Below are 13947 nucleotides of genomic sequence, written 5' to 3'. Positions count from 1 at the left end.
GCATCCTAGTGAAGAGGAAAGGATAGAAGTTGATGAAGTACAGGTAGGAACTGAAGAGAAACTGTCAAATGAAAGAGAGTCCCGTTCAGTTACATCACATGTAAGGCAGACAACTAAATAGTCACACATTTTAGAAGTGCTTGTACACAATTGCAAGAAGCTTAAATTCTAAGATGGGAGAACTTGAGTGCCTAGTATTAAATGAGGACATTGTTATAATGGGCATTACTTGGTGGAATGATGATAATCAGTAGGATATGATAATCCCAGGGTACAAACTATATAGGAATGACATAGTAGGTCACACTGAGGGATTCGGGGGGAGTGGCATTACATGTGAAATAAAGCAGAGAGTGAAATACAGTAGAACCTCAGAGTTACGAACACCAGAGTTACGAACTGACCGATCAACCACACACCTCATTTGGAACCAGAAGTACGCAATCAGTCAGGAGCAGAGACCCCCCCCCAAAAAAAGCAAATACAGTACAGTACTGTGTTAAATGTAAACTACTAAAAAATAAACGGGAAGTTTTTAAAAAAAAAGATTAGACAAGAGAAGGAAACTGTTTCTGTGCTTGTTTAATTTAAATTAAGATGGTTAAAAGCAGTATTTTTCTTCTGCATAGTAAAGTTTCAAAGCTGTATTAAGTCAATGTTCAATTGTAAACTTTTGGAAGAACAACCATAACGTTTTATTCAGAGTTACGAACAATCACCATTCCCGAGGTGTTCGTAACTCTGAGGTTTGACTGCATAGCAAAAATCTAAAATGTAAACAGGATCATAGAATCTCAATGGATAGCAATTCCATGCTTGAATAATAAAGAGTATAGCAGTAGGAATATACTACTGACCACCTGGCCAGGATAGTGATAGTGATTGTGAAACGCTCATGGAGATTAGAGAGGCTACAAAAAACAGAAAACCCAGTAATAATAGGGGATTTCAGTTATCCCCATATTGACTGGGAACATGTCATCTCAGGATAGGATGCAGAGGTAAAATTTCTAGGCACCATTAAGGACTGCTTCTTGGAGCAGCTAGCCCTGGAACCCACACGAGCAGAGGCAATTCTTGATTTAGTCCTAAGTGGGGCACAGGATCTGGTCCAAGAGGTAACTATAGCTGAACCACTCACCAATAGCGACCATAAAGTAATTAAATTTAACATCCTTGTAGGGGGAAAATACCAAAGAAACTCACCACAGTAGCATTTAACTTCAGAAAGGGGAGCTACACAAAAATAAGGAGGCTAGTTAAATGGAAATTAAAAGGAACAGTCACAAGAGTGAAATGCCTGCAAGCTGCATGGAAACTCTTTAAAAGTACCATAATAGAGGCTCAAACTATATGTATACCCCAAATTAAAAAAAAAAGGTCAGTAATAGGTCAAAAAAAATACCACCATGGCTAAACAACAGAGTAAAAGAGGCGGTTAGAAACAAAAAATCATCTTTTAAAAATTGGAAGTCAGATATTACTGAGGCAAATAGAAAAGAACATAAACTCTGGCAAGGCAAGTGTAAAAGTATAATTAGACAGGCCAAAAAAGAAATTGAAGAGCAACTAGCAAAAGTCACAAAAACTAATAATAAATATTTGTTAAGTACATCAGAAGCAGGAAGTCTGCCAAACAGTCAGTGGGGCCATTGGACTATCGAGATGCTAAAGGAAGACAAGGCCACTGCATAGAAACTAAATGAATTCTTTGCATTGGTCCTCACTGTAGAGGTTGTGAGGGAGATTCCCAAACCTGAGCCATTCTTTTTAGGTGACAGATCTGAGGAACTGTCCAAGATTGAGGTGTCAGTAGAGGAAGTTTTGGAACAAACTGATCAATTAAACAGTCAGATGTCACCAGGACCATATGGTATCACCCAAGAGTTCTGAAGGAACTCCGATATGAAATTGCAGAATTTCTAACTGTGGTATGTAATATATCGCTTAAATCAGCCTCTGCACCAGATGACTGGACGATAACTAATGTAACACTGATTTTTTTTTTAAAAGGCTCCAGAGGTGATCCTGGCAATTATAGGCCAGTTAGCCTAAGTTCAATACCAGGCAAATTGGTTGAAACTGTAGTAAAGAACAGAATTATCAGGCACATATATGAATATGATTGGTTGGGGGAAGAGTCAGCATGGCTTTTGTAAAGGAAAATCATACCTCATTACTCTATTAGAATTCTTTCAGGGTGTCAACAAACATGTAGACAAGGGTGATCCAGTGGATATAGTGTACTTGGACTTTCAGAAAGTCTTTGACTCGCCAAAGGCTTAAGCAAAGTAAACAGTCATGGGATAAGAGGGTAGGTCCTGTCATGGATCAGTAACTGGTTAAAAGATGGGAAACAAAGGGTAGAAATAAACTCTAGTTTTCACAGTGGAGAGAGGTAAATACTAGGATCCCCCAAGGATCTGTATTGGGACCTTTGCTGTTCAACATATTCATAAATGAGCTGGAAAAAAGGGTATAAACAGTGAGGCGGCGAAGATTGCAGACTACAAAATTACTCAAGCTAGTTAAGTCCAAAGCTGACTGCAAAGAGTTACAAAGGGACCTCACAAAACTAGGCAACAAAATGGCAGATGAAATTTAATGTTGATAAATGCAAACTAATGCACATTGGAAAACATTATCCTAACCATACATACCAAATGATGGGGTCTAAATTAGCTGTTACCACTCAAGAAAGAGATCTTGGAGTCACTGTGGATAGTTCTCTGAAAACATCTGCTCAATGTGCAGCGGCAGTCAAAAAAGCTAAGAGAATGTTAGGAACTATTAAGAAAGGCACAGATAATAAGACAGAAAATATCACAATGCCACTATATAAATCCATGGTACGCCCACATCTTGAATACTGCGTGCAGATGTGGTCGCCCCATCTCAAAAAAGATATATTAGAATTGGCAAAGGTACAGAGAAGGGCAACAAAAATGACTAGGGGGTGGAACAGCTTCCATATGAGGAGAGATTAAAAAGACTGGGACTGTTCAGCTTGGAAAAGGGATGACTAACGGGGGCGAGGAAATATGATAGAGGTCTATAAAATCATGACTGGTTTGGAGAAAGTGAATTAGGAAGTGTTATTTACTCCTCCACGTAACACACAAACTAGGGGTCACCCAATGAAATGAATAGGCAGCAGGTTTAAAACACAAGGAAGTATTTCTTCACACTATACACAGGCAGTCTGTGGAACTCATTGTCAGGGGATGTTGTGAAGGGCAAAAGTAAAATTGGGTTCGGAAAAGAACTAGGTAAGTTCATGGAGGATGGTCCATCAGTGGCTATTAGCCAGGCTGGGCAGAGACACAACCCATGCTCTGGGTGTCCCTAAACCTCTGACTGCCAGAAACTGAGGCTGGACGATGGGATGAATCACTTGATAAATTGCCATGTTCTGTTCATTCCCTCTGAAGCATCTAGCACCGAGCACTGTTGGAGACAGGATACTGGGCTAGGTGGACCATTGGTCTGACTCAGTGTGGCCATTCTTATATTCTTACTCTGAAGGCCATTCCTTACATCTTCCCCAGAGAGTGCTGCAAACCCAGTGCCACTTCCCCATGACCTGGCTGGGGGCTGCTAGGAACTCCGTTTGGCTGGTACAGTGTACCTGTCCGCTCAGCCATGGATGGAGCCCGCTGCAGAGTGCAATAATCTGTATGTTCAGGGAACTTGTTCTTCCCTTTGATCTGGAGGTGTATGGCACATGCCATATAAAGTGTGTGTCCTCACGGCCCTTCTCTCCCCAGAGCACTTTGCAGAAGCCTCTTGTGGCACTCTGTCCTTCAGCACTGGAGGCTGGTGGAAGGTTTGAGGAAGTTGCAAGGAAGAGAGTCCCTTCCCAGCCCTGCTAACTGGACTCGCCCTCTGCCCAGGGCCCTGGGCTGCGTTCATTGCCTCAGGGTAAGAAGCTCATTACCCTGGGTTTGGGGAAGTGTTCCCCTCCCCCACATGAGTGCAGCAGGTGATGTGACTTCCTCTTTCCCCAGCCCCAGAGCCCTGCGCTGCTCAGTGGAAGTCACTGTTCCCTATTGCTGTGAGAAGCAGCTTTTGACTGGATGAGCAGGAGGGCTCCCAGGGACTGACTGGCAGGTGAGTCACGAGGGAAAGAGTCATTCAGAGAGGAGCCCAGTCAAAGCAGCCAGTGGCCTTAGGTTGAACTCTGGAACTTTCATCTCCTTGTCAAGCGATTAGCTCATCAGAAGCTGAGGCTGTGGGGTAGAAGTTGTGTTGAAACAAGTGAGAGAGGGGCTGCCCATGTGTGCAGCTACCGCACAGGGCGCGTAGGCTCTTCTCTGCCCAGGCCTGCCAGATGGCTGGTGCTGCAGATGCTGGTTAGCGTGAAACATGCTCTTTTCCCAGAGGTGTTCTGTGTGCGTTCTGGCTTCCACTTCCTCGAAACATTCCCCATGTCCACATGGCTCCCACTTAGCACATGGATTCTGTCTGCAGCCATCCAGCCCTTTGGGAGCGGGCAGCATTGCACTGGACTGCAGCTTGGTGCTCCCTGCTGAAGGGAGTGGAGCTGGGATACTGTTCACCCCCTCCCCTGCCTCCGAAAAGACTGGTTCATTCTGTGTGGGAAGAATCTGGTACACGCTTCCCCACGGTGTGCATGTGTCATTTTCCACTCATGGTGGGGAGTTTTGCCACTCCCCCACTGCCAGTAAATGGGTGCAGTGGCTGCAGGCTGAGAATTCTTTGGGGCTGTGGGCTGGGAGTGGGGCTGGAGGAAAAGAGTTTCTGTCCTACCCCACCTATATTCCCCACCCCCTTCTCCTCACACACATGCAGCCTGCAAACACGCTCTGGTAGAGCTGCCGTGAGAACATCGGGCACCTGTGGGCTCGTGCGGGGGGAAGGGCAGGTTGATGGAGGGAGCTCAGTCACCCTGGTCCTTATTCCCCCCCCTCAAGGATCCTGGAGGTGGCGAATTCCTCTCCCATGCTCCAGCAGTCAAAGAAAGCATGCAGGACAGGGTCCCAGCCACCCATTTGTGCTCTGGGTTCATCCATCCGGTGGGCAGTGAGACTCACTCCAGTGATGGGCTTTCCTTAACTAGGGCACATGGTAGGGGCTGGGAGGCTCAACCCAGGAAGCTGGGGTACCCACCAGCGGTAACACTCCTACAAGCTTTCTCCTGCCCATCAAATTATCTTGGCTTAAATGCTCTTTTCTGGTCTTGGCACCCCAGAGTGGTTTTGCTTCCCCTCAGAGAGGCAATGGAGAGGCTGCCTGTGCTTATGTCATATTTAAACTGGGCAGATACAATGGATTAGGGCCCTCACTGGACATTGCTTCTTGCTCTGCCCTGCCAGTTGCTCTTTAACCGGCTGGCCAAGTGTTCCTCGAGTCCCCGGGTTTCATCTGCAGAGTTCATAAAATGGTGGCAAGTGAAGTCAAGTTTCAACGCAAGGGGTGCTTCAGGGCCACAGCAAAATAGCTAGTGAGTGAGTGAGAGCCCCTGGCTGCAGGGGCCAGTTTAATTGGTCTAGGGCTTTTTACGAGCAGATTTTATGTTTAAGCTCACACATGGCCCAGGAGCGACGCTGCAGCAGGGCATTGCTCTCCTGCATGGGTCCTGGGGGAATTCAGGTCAAGCCTAATTATACCTAATTGAGCAGCCCCACTGAACAGGACTGCAAAATAATGGGTGTAGGCTGGAGAATAAAGCAAACAAGAGGAGAGGTAATTAGTGTCGGACCTGGGACCATCATACCCTGGTAAATACCCAGCAAGCTGGGACCCTCCTGAGCAGCCCTCTCATTCCACATTTGTACAGGTTCTTCAGCACTGCCAGGACTCGGAGAAATTCAGTTCCCTGCTAGCAGTTGAGTCTTTACACCCATGGGGATAGGGCACTGGACTGGGACTCAGGAGACCTGGGTTTAATTCCTAGCTCTGCTGTTGGCCTGCTGGGCGACCTTGGACAAGTTGCTTCACTCCCTGTGCCTCAGTTTTCCCCATCTGTAAAATAGGGACAATGAGACTGCCCTCCTTTGTACAGCACTTTGAGATTGAAAGGTGGAAAGTGCTATAGAAGAGCTAGGAATTTGTTAGAGCTGCCATCTCCTGCAAATGGGTCCAGGTTGTTACTGGTTTCCTGGCCAGTGTCTCTTCTCCAGACAGTTCTCGAGGGAGTGGGTATTTTGGATTGATTTCTTTGTCTCATGCCGTAATAGTGCTGTGTCCTTCAATAGTCCCTTTCATCCCGGGATCTGAGGACTTTGCAAATGAGCCTCACAACATCACTGTGAGTAAGAAGGGTAAGACATATAGGGTTCCGTTTTTCCTGCAGTGTAATGCAGCTACTTCTCGGGTGAAGCACAATAACTGTTTAACCATGCACAGCAATGTCCAAAACAGTTTAGGAGAAGTGAAAAAGTTCAATATCCAAATGAACTTGCAGAGAGAATTTAGAGCAGCAGGATGAAATTACCTGTGACACTTCCTGCAGGCACCCAGGCTTGTGAGGCATCTCGCTACCACCGGCCTTGCCTGTGCCTGCTGCGGAGCCCTGACAACACAAGCACTGCCTCTCAGCTTATGCAGGCGCCTCTGTCTTGGTGCAGGCATGCTCCACCCACTCTCCCTCAGGGCAGCTCCCGGGAGTGGATAGCCCAAATCCATCGGACACTTTCCGAATTCACAGATCTGCTACCCTCAAAGGAATAATACACGTCAGTTTACCAGTTTCACCTCAGAATCACTGCTCCGCTTAACACACAGCACTTAGATATGTTTATAGTGAAAACAAGCATAAGTTTATTTAACAAAGAATTGAGATTCAAGAAGAAGCCAGTAGAATGATGGAAATAAATGGTTACCTATAAAAAAATCATAACATGCATTCTAGAGCCTAGACTTAGCTAACAGCTTACGTTTAAGCCCTGTAGAGTTTAGCCCACCCCAAAGTTTTTCTCCCAGTGTTTTACAGCCTGGCTGGCTGTGACCCTCTGTTCATAAGGTATGGATGCTGACAGCTTATCTCATAGGTGAAGGCTACCAAGTACACCCCTGTATATTCCATCAGTTCATTGTCTGTACTCGTAAACTCATGAGCTGCCTCTGAAACAATTCCACAGTGACATAGAAATGTAGCTCCCTGTCTAGCAGGTGATGGATGGAAGGAGGAGTGCCCAGGGAAGGCATCTGTCTCCTCTACAGCCCAGGCTCCTCCCAGAAATACCCTCCTAGGTCTCTCAGACTCAGAGGCCTGTAAACATGTTACAGTAAAAGCTTTGTTATCCAGCATGTTGGGAGGATGGGGGGTGCTGGCTAGGAGCAGCAGGGACATGTTGTCGCTTGCAGGGAGCCGCCCGAGGTGAGCACCGCCCGGATCTGGATACCTGGCAACCCTATCAGAAATGCTGGTTTCTAGGCTTTCCAGTTGGTAAAGTGCTGGATAACACAGCTTTTACTGTATTTATCTTGCTCTAGCCTCTTCTTTGTTTGCCCTGACTCTCTGGTAAAGATCTTTCATGCCTGGACATAGCAAAATTGTCCTTATTTGGGAAGAGAGAAACCAGCGGGGCCCTTATTTCAGATGGGGCTAGCGGATGTGAGGGCTTTCTTCAGGTAAGTGGTAGCGATGTTTTGAGCAGTGCAGCAGAAGCAGCTATGTAGCAGTTACTGCTTCTGGTGTCGCAAGGATTCCCAGCATTGAGCTGAGTGCCGGATAAATAAACACCCAATGCAGTAAAATCACCTGCACCATTGCTGGTGCTTTGTTTCTGGCTAATCGTGCATATTGTCCAGTAGAAGTTGATTGTTGTGATCACTGCAGATGGGCACAGTAGCCAGCAGAGGGTGCTGTGCGTCCATCCAGCCTGCTCCCCCTGGCTTCACGCTCCAGCTGTTTGGCACTTGCCCTGTGCCTATGTGCATAGTGTTTGTGAGAGTTTGGGCACGTCCATTTGGTTCCCATCTGCAGTGCCCACCCCCCACATGCAGGCCAGGTTATTCTCTCACCAGGGACTCTGTTAATTCACAGGAAATCGGGGAGAGATTAATTGTTTTCTCCTCTTTTTTTCCCATGCAGCTGAACAAAAGGTTCATCCTCAGTTTTCTCCATGCCCATGGGAAGCTGTTTACCAGGATTGGGTAAGTGTGCAGGATGTTTATTTTATTTTCCTACATTACAAGTCTTTTTGGAATTTAATATTGTTAGCAACTAGGCTGTGTTTGTAACCGAGGGCACAGGGTGTGAATTCTTGCAGGCCTAGTCTCCTGGTTCTTCTTCTCCTTAGCCGCCCTCCAGTCCTGTGCTGGTTATTGTTTGGGCTTTTTCTCTCTCACCCACCTCGAGGCTGTGTCCTGTCAGACCCTGGGACGGCGTATAGGCCTGGCCCAGCCCTGTGGGCTCTGGAACTCCCAGGAACTGCTTTGCATTTCCCAGATCTCCCAGTCCTCTCCTCTGTATGACTGTTCCCAGAGTCACCCAGCAGAGAGGCTGCTCTCCTGGCTTCTCCAGGGCTCACTGACTGCTCAGGTGGTTTTTTCTTGAGGAATTTGCATTCCTGTGACTGCAGACCTGCTGTCCAGAAATGGTGCGACAAGCGCTATCCCTTAGTCACTTCGGCTCCTTTTTCCTGGAGGCTGTTGGTTAAGCGCTACCCTGGCAGTGGGAACTCATTTATAAAAAGTGCTCTTAGCATGTCTGGCATAATGGGGAGTCAAATAATTCAATGGCCCTCCTTGAACTACGGCGAGTCTGCTCAGGCCTGGGCTGAGATCCCAGCCTGGGGGATTCGCGTCTGACCCAGGGAGCACGAGTGTCTCTGTGAGTCATCTGAGCTGGGCCTGTTACTGTCAGGTGCCTGTGGTGCTAAGTGCTTGTGTCTTTGCTTAGTGTCTGGTGTTGTGGTGGGACCTATTTCTCAATCCAAACACCCTGAGTTGCTCTGTGTGTAATGTACCTTCAGATGGGAGCTGCCTGCTCAGCAGCGTGTTCCATCTCTTCTCTTGCCTCCCAGTGGCCTAGAGGTTGATATTGTAACCAGGGTTCCCGCGGCTCCTGCAGTCTCTGATAGAGCCGTTTGTTACCAGTTACCAGACTGAGACTTGTTACAGGCCACCTGAGAGACCCCCGCACTGGCCTGACTGGCTCATTGTCCTTTCTGGTATAACAAATTCTTTTGACTCAGGCAATGTAGTTTCTTGCTCTAGCCAGGGCCTGTCTATCAGCCCTTCCCTGGAAAGCCCTCCCCAGTCTTATGGGCTGGAGGATGTGTTCGTTAGTAGTAGTGTAGAACACTAGCAGTGAGCTTGGCTTGTTGTAAAGCTGCAGTTCTTACCCCAAGGAGCTTACGTTCCAAGCTGGCAGATCAAACTGTGCCTCTGAAGCCACAGGTACCTGCAGTTTCTGTTGTCTTTCAGTTTGATTTCAGGATCTTCCCATCTCAATGCAAAGTATGAGCCACTCTGGCTAATTCAGTGGAGAGTGAGTCCTTTGAGCTGCTCATGGCTAACAATGTGAATCACAGTCTGTGTCATGAGGCACTGTTTATCTGAATGTGGGCAGCATGTTGGCCTGGAGTGAGGAGTCAAAGAACTGGATGTCCTCGTGGATGGAGAAAAAAGGGCAGATGGAACTTTTAGTAACTGAATCGTGTTTCTCTGCCTGAGGGCATTGTGTCCAAGGACCTGCCTGTCCTGAGCTCTGCTGAGGCCGTGCTCATGGCTGAGTTATGGTTTGAACGCTTGCCAGCAGGATGGATTAATGGGGATGTTGTGGTGATCGCTTGCAGATTTGTCTCCTGAGACTTTCATGAAATTAAGATGCAGCATTTTAGGAGGTCACTTCCCAGGACAGCCATTTAAAAAAAATCCAAGTATGTTTAATGACAGACTCTCTCCCTGCTGTTCTTATTAAGGGAACTTGAAAGTAATATCAAGCCCCAGGAAGGGAAATCAGCTGGTGGTGCTAAACAGCTTCTATGCTTAAAATAGGTGAATGGGGAAAAATAGATCAGACCTACTGTTTGTGCTTAGATCATTAAACTGTGGATGGCATGGGCCGTGTTTTGTGGCATTAATTAGAATGTCTCACTGCTAAAACCAAAGGCAGGCAGTACAGTGAAGACTTCCACTTCACTGCTAACCTGCTGGGCTCTGAGCTCAGTGGGCTTACCACACATGCTACCAGATGTGCTAGAGTATCAAAGCACAGCTGCCTGGGTTGATGAAGCCGTCACTCCTTCGAGCCTTCCAGAGTCCAAACATGACAATAACGTTCATTTCCTTTTGTAAGAAAGAAACAAATGGGGGAGAAATCCACCCTGCAAAGGGGCCTTTTGCCGTGCTGAGATCTGGGCCTTGTTTGCACTCACAGGATGTTGGCTCTGTGGTGAGTTGTACACGGTACATGAGACTGTATAGAAATCCGGAGGCCTTTAGAAACTATCCTAGCTCCCAAACACCAGGAATGCTGCCTCTTCCTGGGGGAGCAGGTTGACTGCTGAACGGGGCCAGCCCCATTCTGCAGGGCTGTTGTAGCAGCCAGTATTTGATGCAGCGGATGGCTTTGTGCTGCTTTCGCACACAGTGCGGAGGGTTTGAGATGTCCTGACGCTGGGTTTTAAAAGGCACCGTGAAGCACGGCCTTTAAAAGTAGAGCAGATTGCACTCAGAGGATGTTGTTGGATCTGTGATGATTAGGGCCCTACCAAATTCACGGCTATGAAAAACGCATCACGGACTGTGAAATCTGGTCTCCCCCCATGAAATCTGGTCTTTTGTGTGCTTTTACACTATACTATACAGATTTCAGGGGGGAGACCAGTGTTTCTCAAATTCATAGATTCATAGATTCTAGGACTGGAAGGGACCTCGAGAGGTCATCGAGTCCAGTCCCCTGCCCTCATAGCAGGACCAAATACTGTCTAGACCAGGGTACCAAACCTCTTTTGTCTGGCGGGTGCCAGACGACGAGCCATGGAGGACCGTGGTGGTGGACAAGTATCCGCCGAAATGCCGCCAACAAGCGGCAACGTCAATAGGCGTTGCCGCCGAAATGCCGCCAAGAAGCAGCGTCATCCAGAGGCGTCGCTGCCGAAATACCGCCGAAAATCGGCGGCATTTCGGCAGTGACGCATCTGGATGCTGCTGCTTCTCGGCGGCATTTCGGCGGATGCTCGTCCGCCGTCCAGTACGCGGGCGCACTTAGACGCCCCAGCGGGCACCATGTTGGGGACCCCTGGTCTAGACCATCCCTGATAGACATTTATCTAACCTACTCTTAAATATTTCCACAACCTCCCTAGGCAATTTATTCCAGTGTTTAACCACCCTGACAGTTAGGAACTTTTTCCTAATCTCCAATCTAGACCTCCCTTGCTGCAGTTTAAGCCCATTGCTTCTTGTTCTATCCTTAGAGGCTAAGGTGAACAAGTTTTCTCCCTCCTCCTCATGACACCCTTTTAGATACCTGAAAACTGCTATCATGTCCCCTCTCAGTCTTCTCTTTTCCAAACTAAACAAACCCAATTCTTTCAGCCTTCCTTCACAGGTCATGTTCTCAAGACCTTTAATCATTCTTGTTGCTCTTCTCTGGACCCTCTCCAATTTCTCCACATCTTTCTTGAAATGTGGTGCCCATGAAATTGGGGGTCCTGACCCAAAAGGGAATTGCGGGGGGTTGCAAGGTTATTTTAGGGGCGTCGTAGTATTGCCAGCTTCAGAGCTGGGTGGCCAGAGAGTGGCGGCTGTTGGCCGGCGCCCAGCTCTGAAGGCAGCACCCTGCCAGAAGCAGCACAGAAGTAAGGGTAGCAGTACTGCAACCCCCCCTACAATAACCTTGTGACCCCCCCCCCCCCCACACACACACAAAACTCCTTTTTGGGTCAGGACCCCTATAATACAACACTGTGAAATTTCAGATTCAAATAGCTAAAATCATGAAATTTACAATTTTAAAAATCCTATGACCGTGAAATTGACCGAAATGGACCATGAATTTGATAGGGCCCAAGTGATGATCCAACCAGCCTGAAAGGATGTTGCGGAAGCCCCAAAACATTGTCCTTGTGGGTTACCAGAAGCATCCCATTCATCCAGCCTGGAGCCTTCTCACATTGCAAGGTCTGAATCTGTGTGGGGGAGGATAAAGGAAATCACTATGTTTGCTGAGTGTGACAACTGGGCATGTCCTGGAGGCCCCTGCACTCAACTGCTCTAACACTGAGGCTGCCCCTGCTTTTCCCAGGATGGATTTCAGCTTTCCTGTGCATCTCTGGAAGGGCACACTGGAGCCTTGTGCCACTGCTGACTGGAGCTGGCGGTCATCCCGGCACACTGCCCTGGCATTGGCTCATCACCAGGACAGAACCACTTGCTAGAACAGTTGTGGGTTTGCTGGGGAAGTTCAGCAGTAAGGGTGGGAGTAACACTCTTTCCAGTCCACTAGTATCTCTGGAGGATGTTAACAGACACTAGTGAAGTTAGACATTTTTAAATCAGCAGGTTCAGATAACGTGCATCCAAGAGCTTTAAAAGAGCTGGCTGAGGAGCTCCCTGGACCATTAATGTTGATTCTCAGTAAGTCCTGGAGCACTGGAGAAGTTCCAGGAGACTAGAAGAAAGCTAATGTTGTACCAATATTTAAAAAGGGTCAACAGGATGGACCATGTCATTATAGACCTGTCAGCCCGACACTGATCCCAGGGAAGATAATGGAGCAGTTGATACAGGACTCAGTTAATAAATAATTAAAGGAAGGTAATGTAATTAACAAAATGAACATGGGTTTATGGAAAATAGGTCAAACTAACTTGATATCTTTTTTTGATGAGATTACAAGTTTGGTTGATAAAGGTAGTAGTGTTGATGTAATATACTTAAACTACTGTCTGGGGTTTGGCTTGGTACCGCATGACATTTTGATTAAAACCACTAGAAATATATATAATTGGCCCATATTAAATGGATTAAAAGCTGGCTAACTGACAGGTCTGAAAATGTAATTGTAAACAGGGAATCATCATCGCTGAGCAGGTGTGTTTCTACTGGAGTCCCTCAGGGATCTGTTCTTGGCCCTATGCTATTTAACATTTTTATCAGTGAGCAGGATGAAAAGATAAAATCATCACTGATAAAGTTTGCAGATGACACAAAAATTGTGGGAGTGATGAACAATGAAGAGGACAGGTCACTGATACAGAAAGATCTGGATTGCTTGGTAAACTAGGCACAAGCAAACAATATGCATTTCAATATGGCTAAATGTAAAAGTACACATCTAGGACCAAAGAATGTAGGCCATAGTTACAGGATGGGGAAGCAGTGACTGAAAAAGATTTTGGAGTCATGGTGAATAATCAGCTGAACATGAGCTCCCCATGTGACGTTTTGGCCAAAAGGACTAATGTGATGCTTTTGGAAGCACAAACGGGAATCTCAAGGAGCAGAGAGGCTATTTTACCTCTGTGTTTGGCGCTGGTGGAATACTATGTCCAGTTTTGGTGCCCAAAGTTCAAGAAGGTTGCTGATAAATTGGAGAGGGGTCAGAGAAGAGCCATGAGACTGATTAAAAGGATTAGAAAACCTGCCTTGTAGTGTTAGGCCTGGTCTACACTAGGCGTTTATGTCTAATTTAGCACCGTTAAATCGAATTAACCCTGCACCCGTCCACACCACGAGGCTATTTAGTTCGACATAGAGGGCTCTTAAATTCGACTTCTGTACTCCTCCCCAACGAGGGGAGTAGCGCTAAATTTGACATGGCCATATCGAATTAGGCTTGGTGTGGATGGAAATCGACGGTAATAGCTCCGGGAGCTATCCCACAGTGCACCAGTCTGTTGACGCTCTGGACAGCAGTCCGAGCTCGGATGCTCTGACCAGCCACACAGGAAAAGGCCTGGGAAAATTTGAATTCCTTTTCCTGTCTGGGCAGTTTGAATCTCATTTCCTGTTTGGACAGCGTGGCGA

At 47.0% G+C, this 13947-nt stretch overlaps 1 protein-coding gene across 1 annotated transcript in view; it reads left to right on the top strand.

The window, feature by feature from the left end:
* Window positions 1–13947, top strand: part of SMG6 (SMG6 nonsense mediated mRNA decay factor) — a 169308-nt gene that overhangs the window by 31049 nt on the left and 124312 nt on the right. The window contains exon 9 of the mRNA XM_065418202.1: window positions 8060–8121. Within this exon, the coding sequence (XP_065274274.1) occupies window positions 8060–8121 (62 nt within the window). The remainder of the gene's footprint in view (window positions 1–8059; window positions 8122–13947) is intronic.

Source organism: Emys orbicularis, chromosome 17, assembly GCF_028017835.1.
Source record: "Emys orbicularis isolate rEmyOrb1 chromosome 17, rEmyOrb1.hap1, whole genome shotgun sequence".
Classification (NCBI taxonomy): domain Eukaryota; kingdom Metazoa; phylum Chordata; order Testudines; family Emydidae; genus Emys; species Emys orbicularis.
Note: the sequence above shows the minus strand (reverse complement) of the source record. Positions and strands in the feature narration are given on the sequence as shown.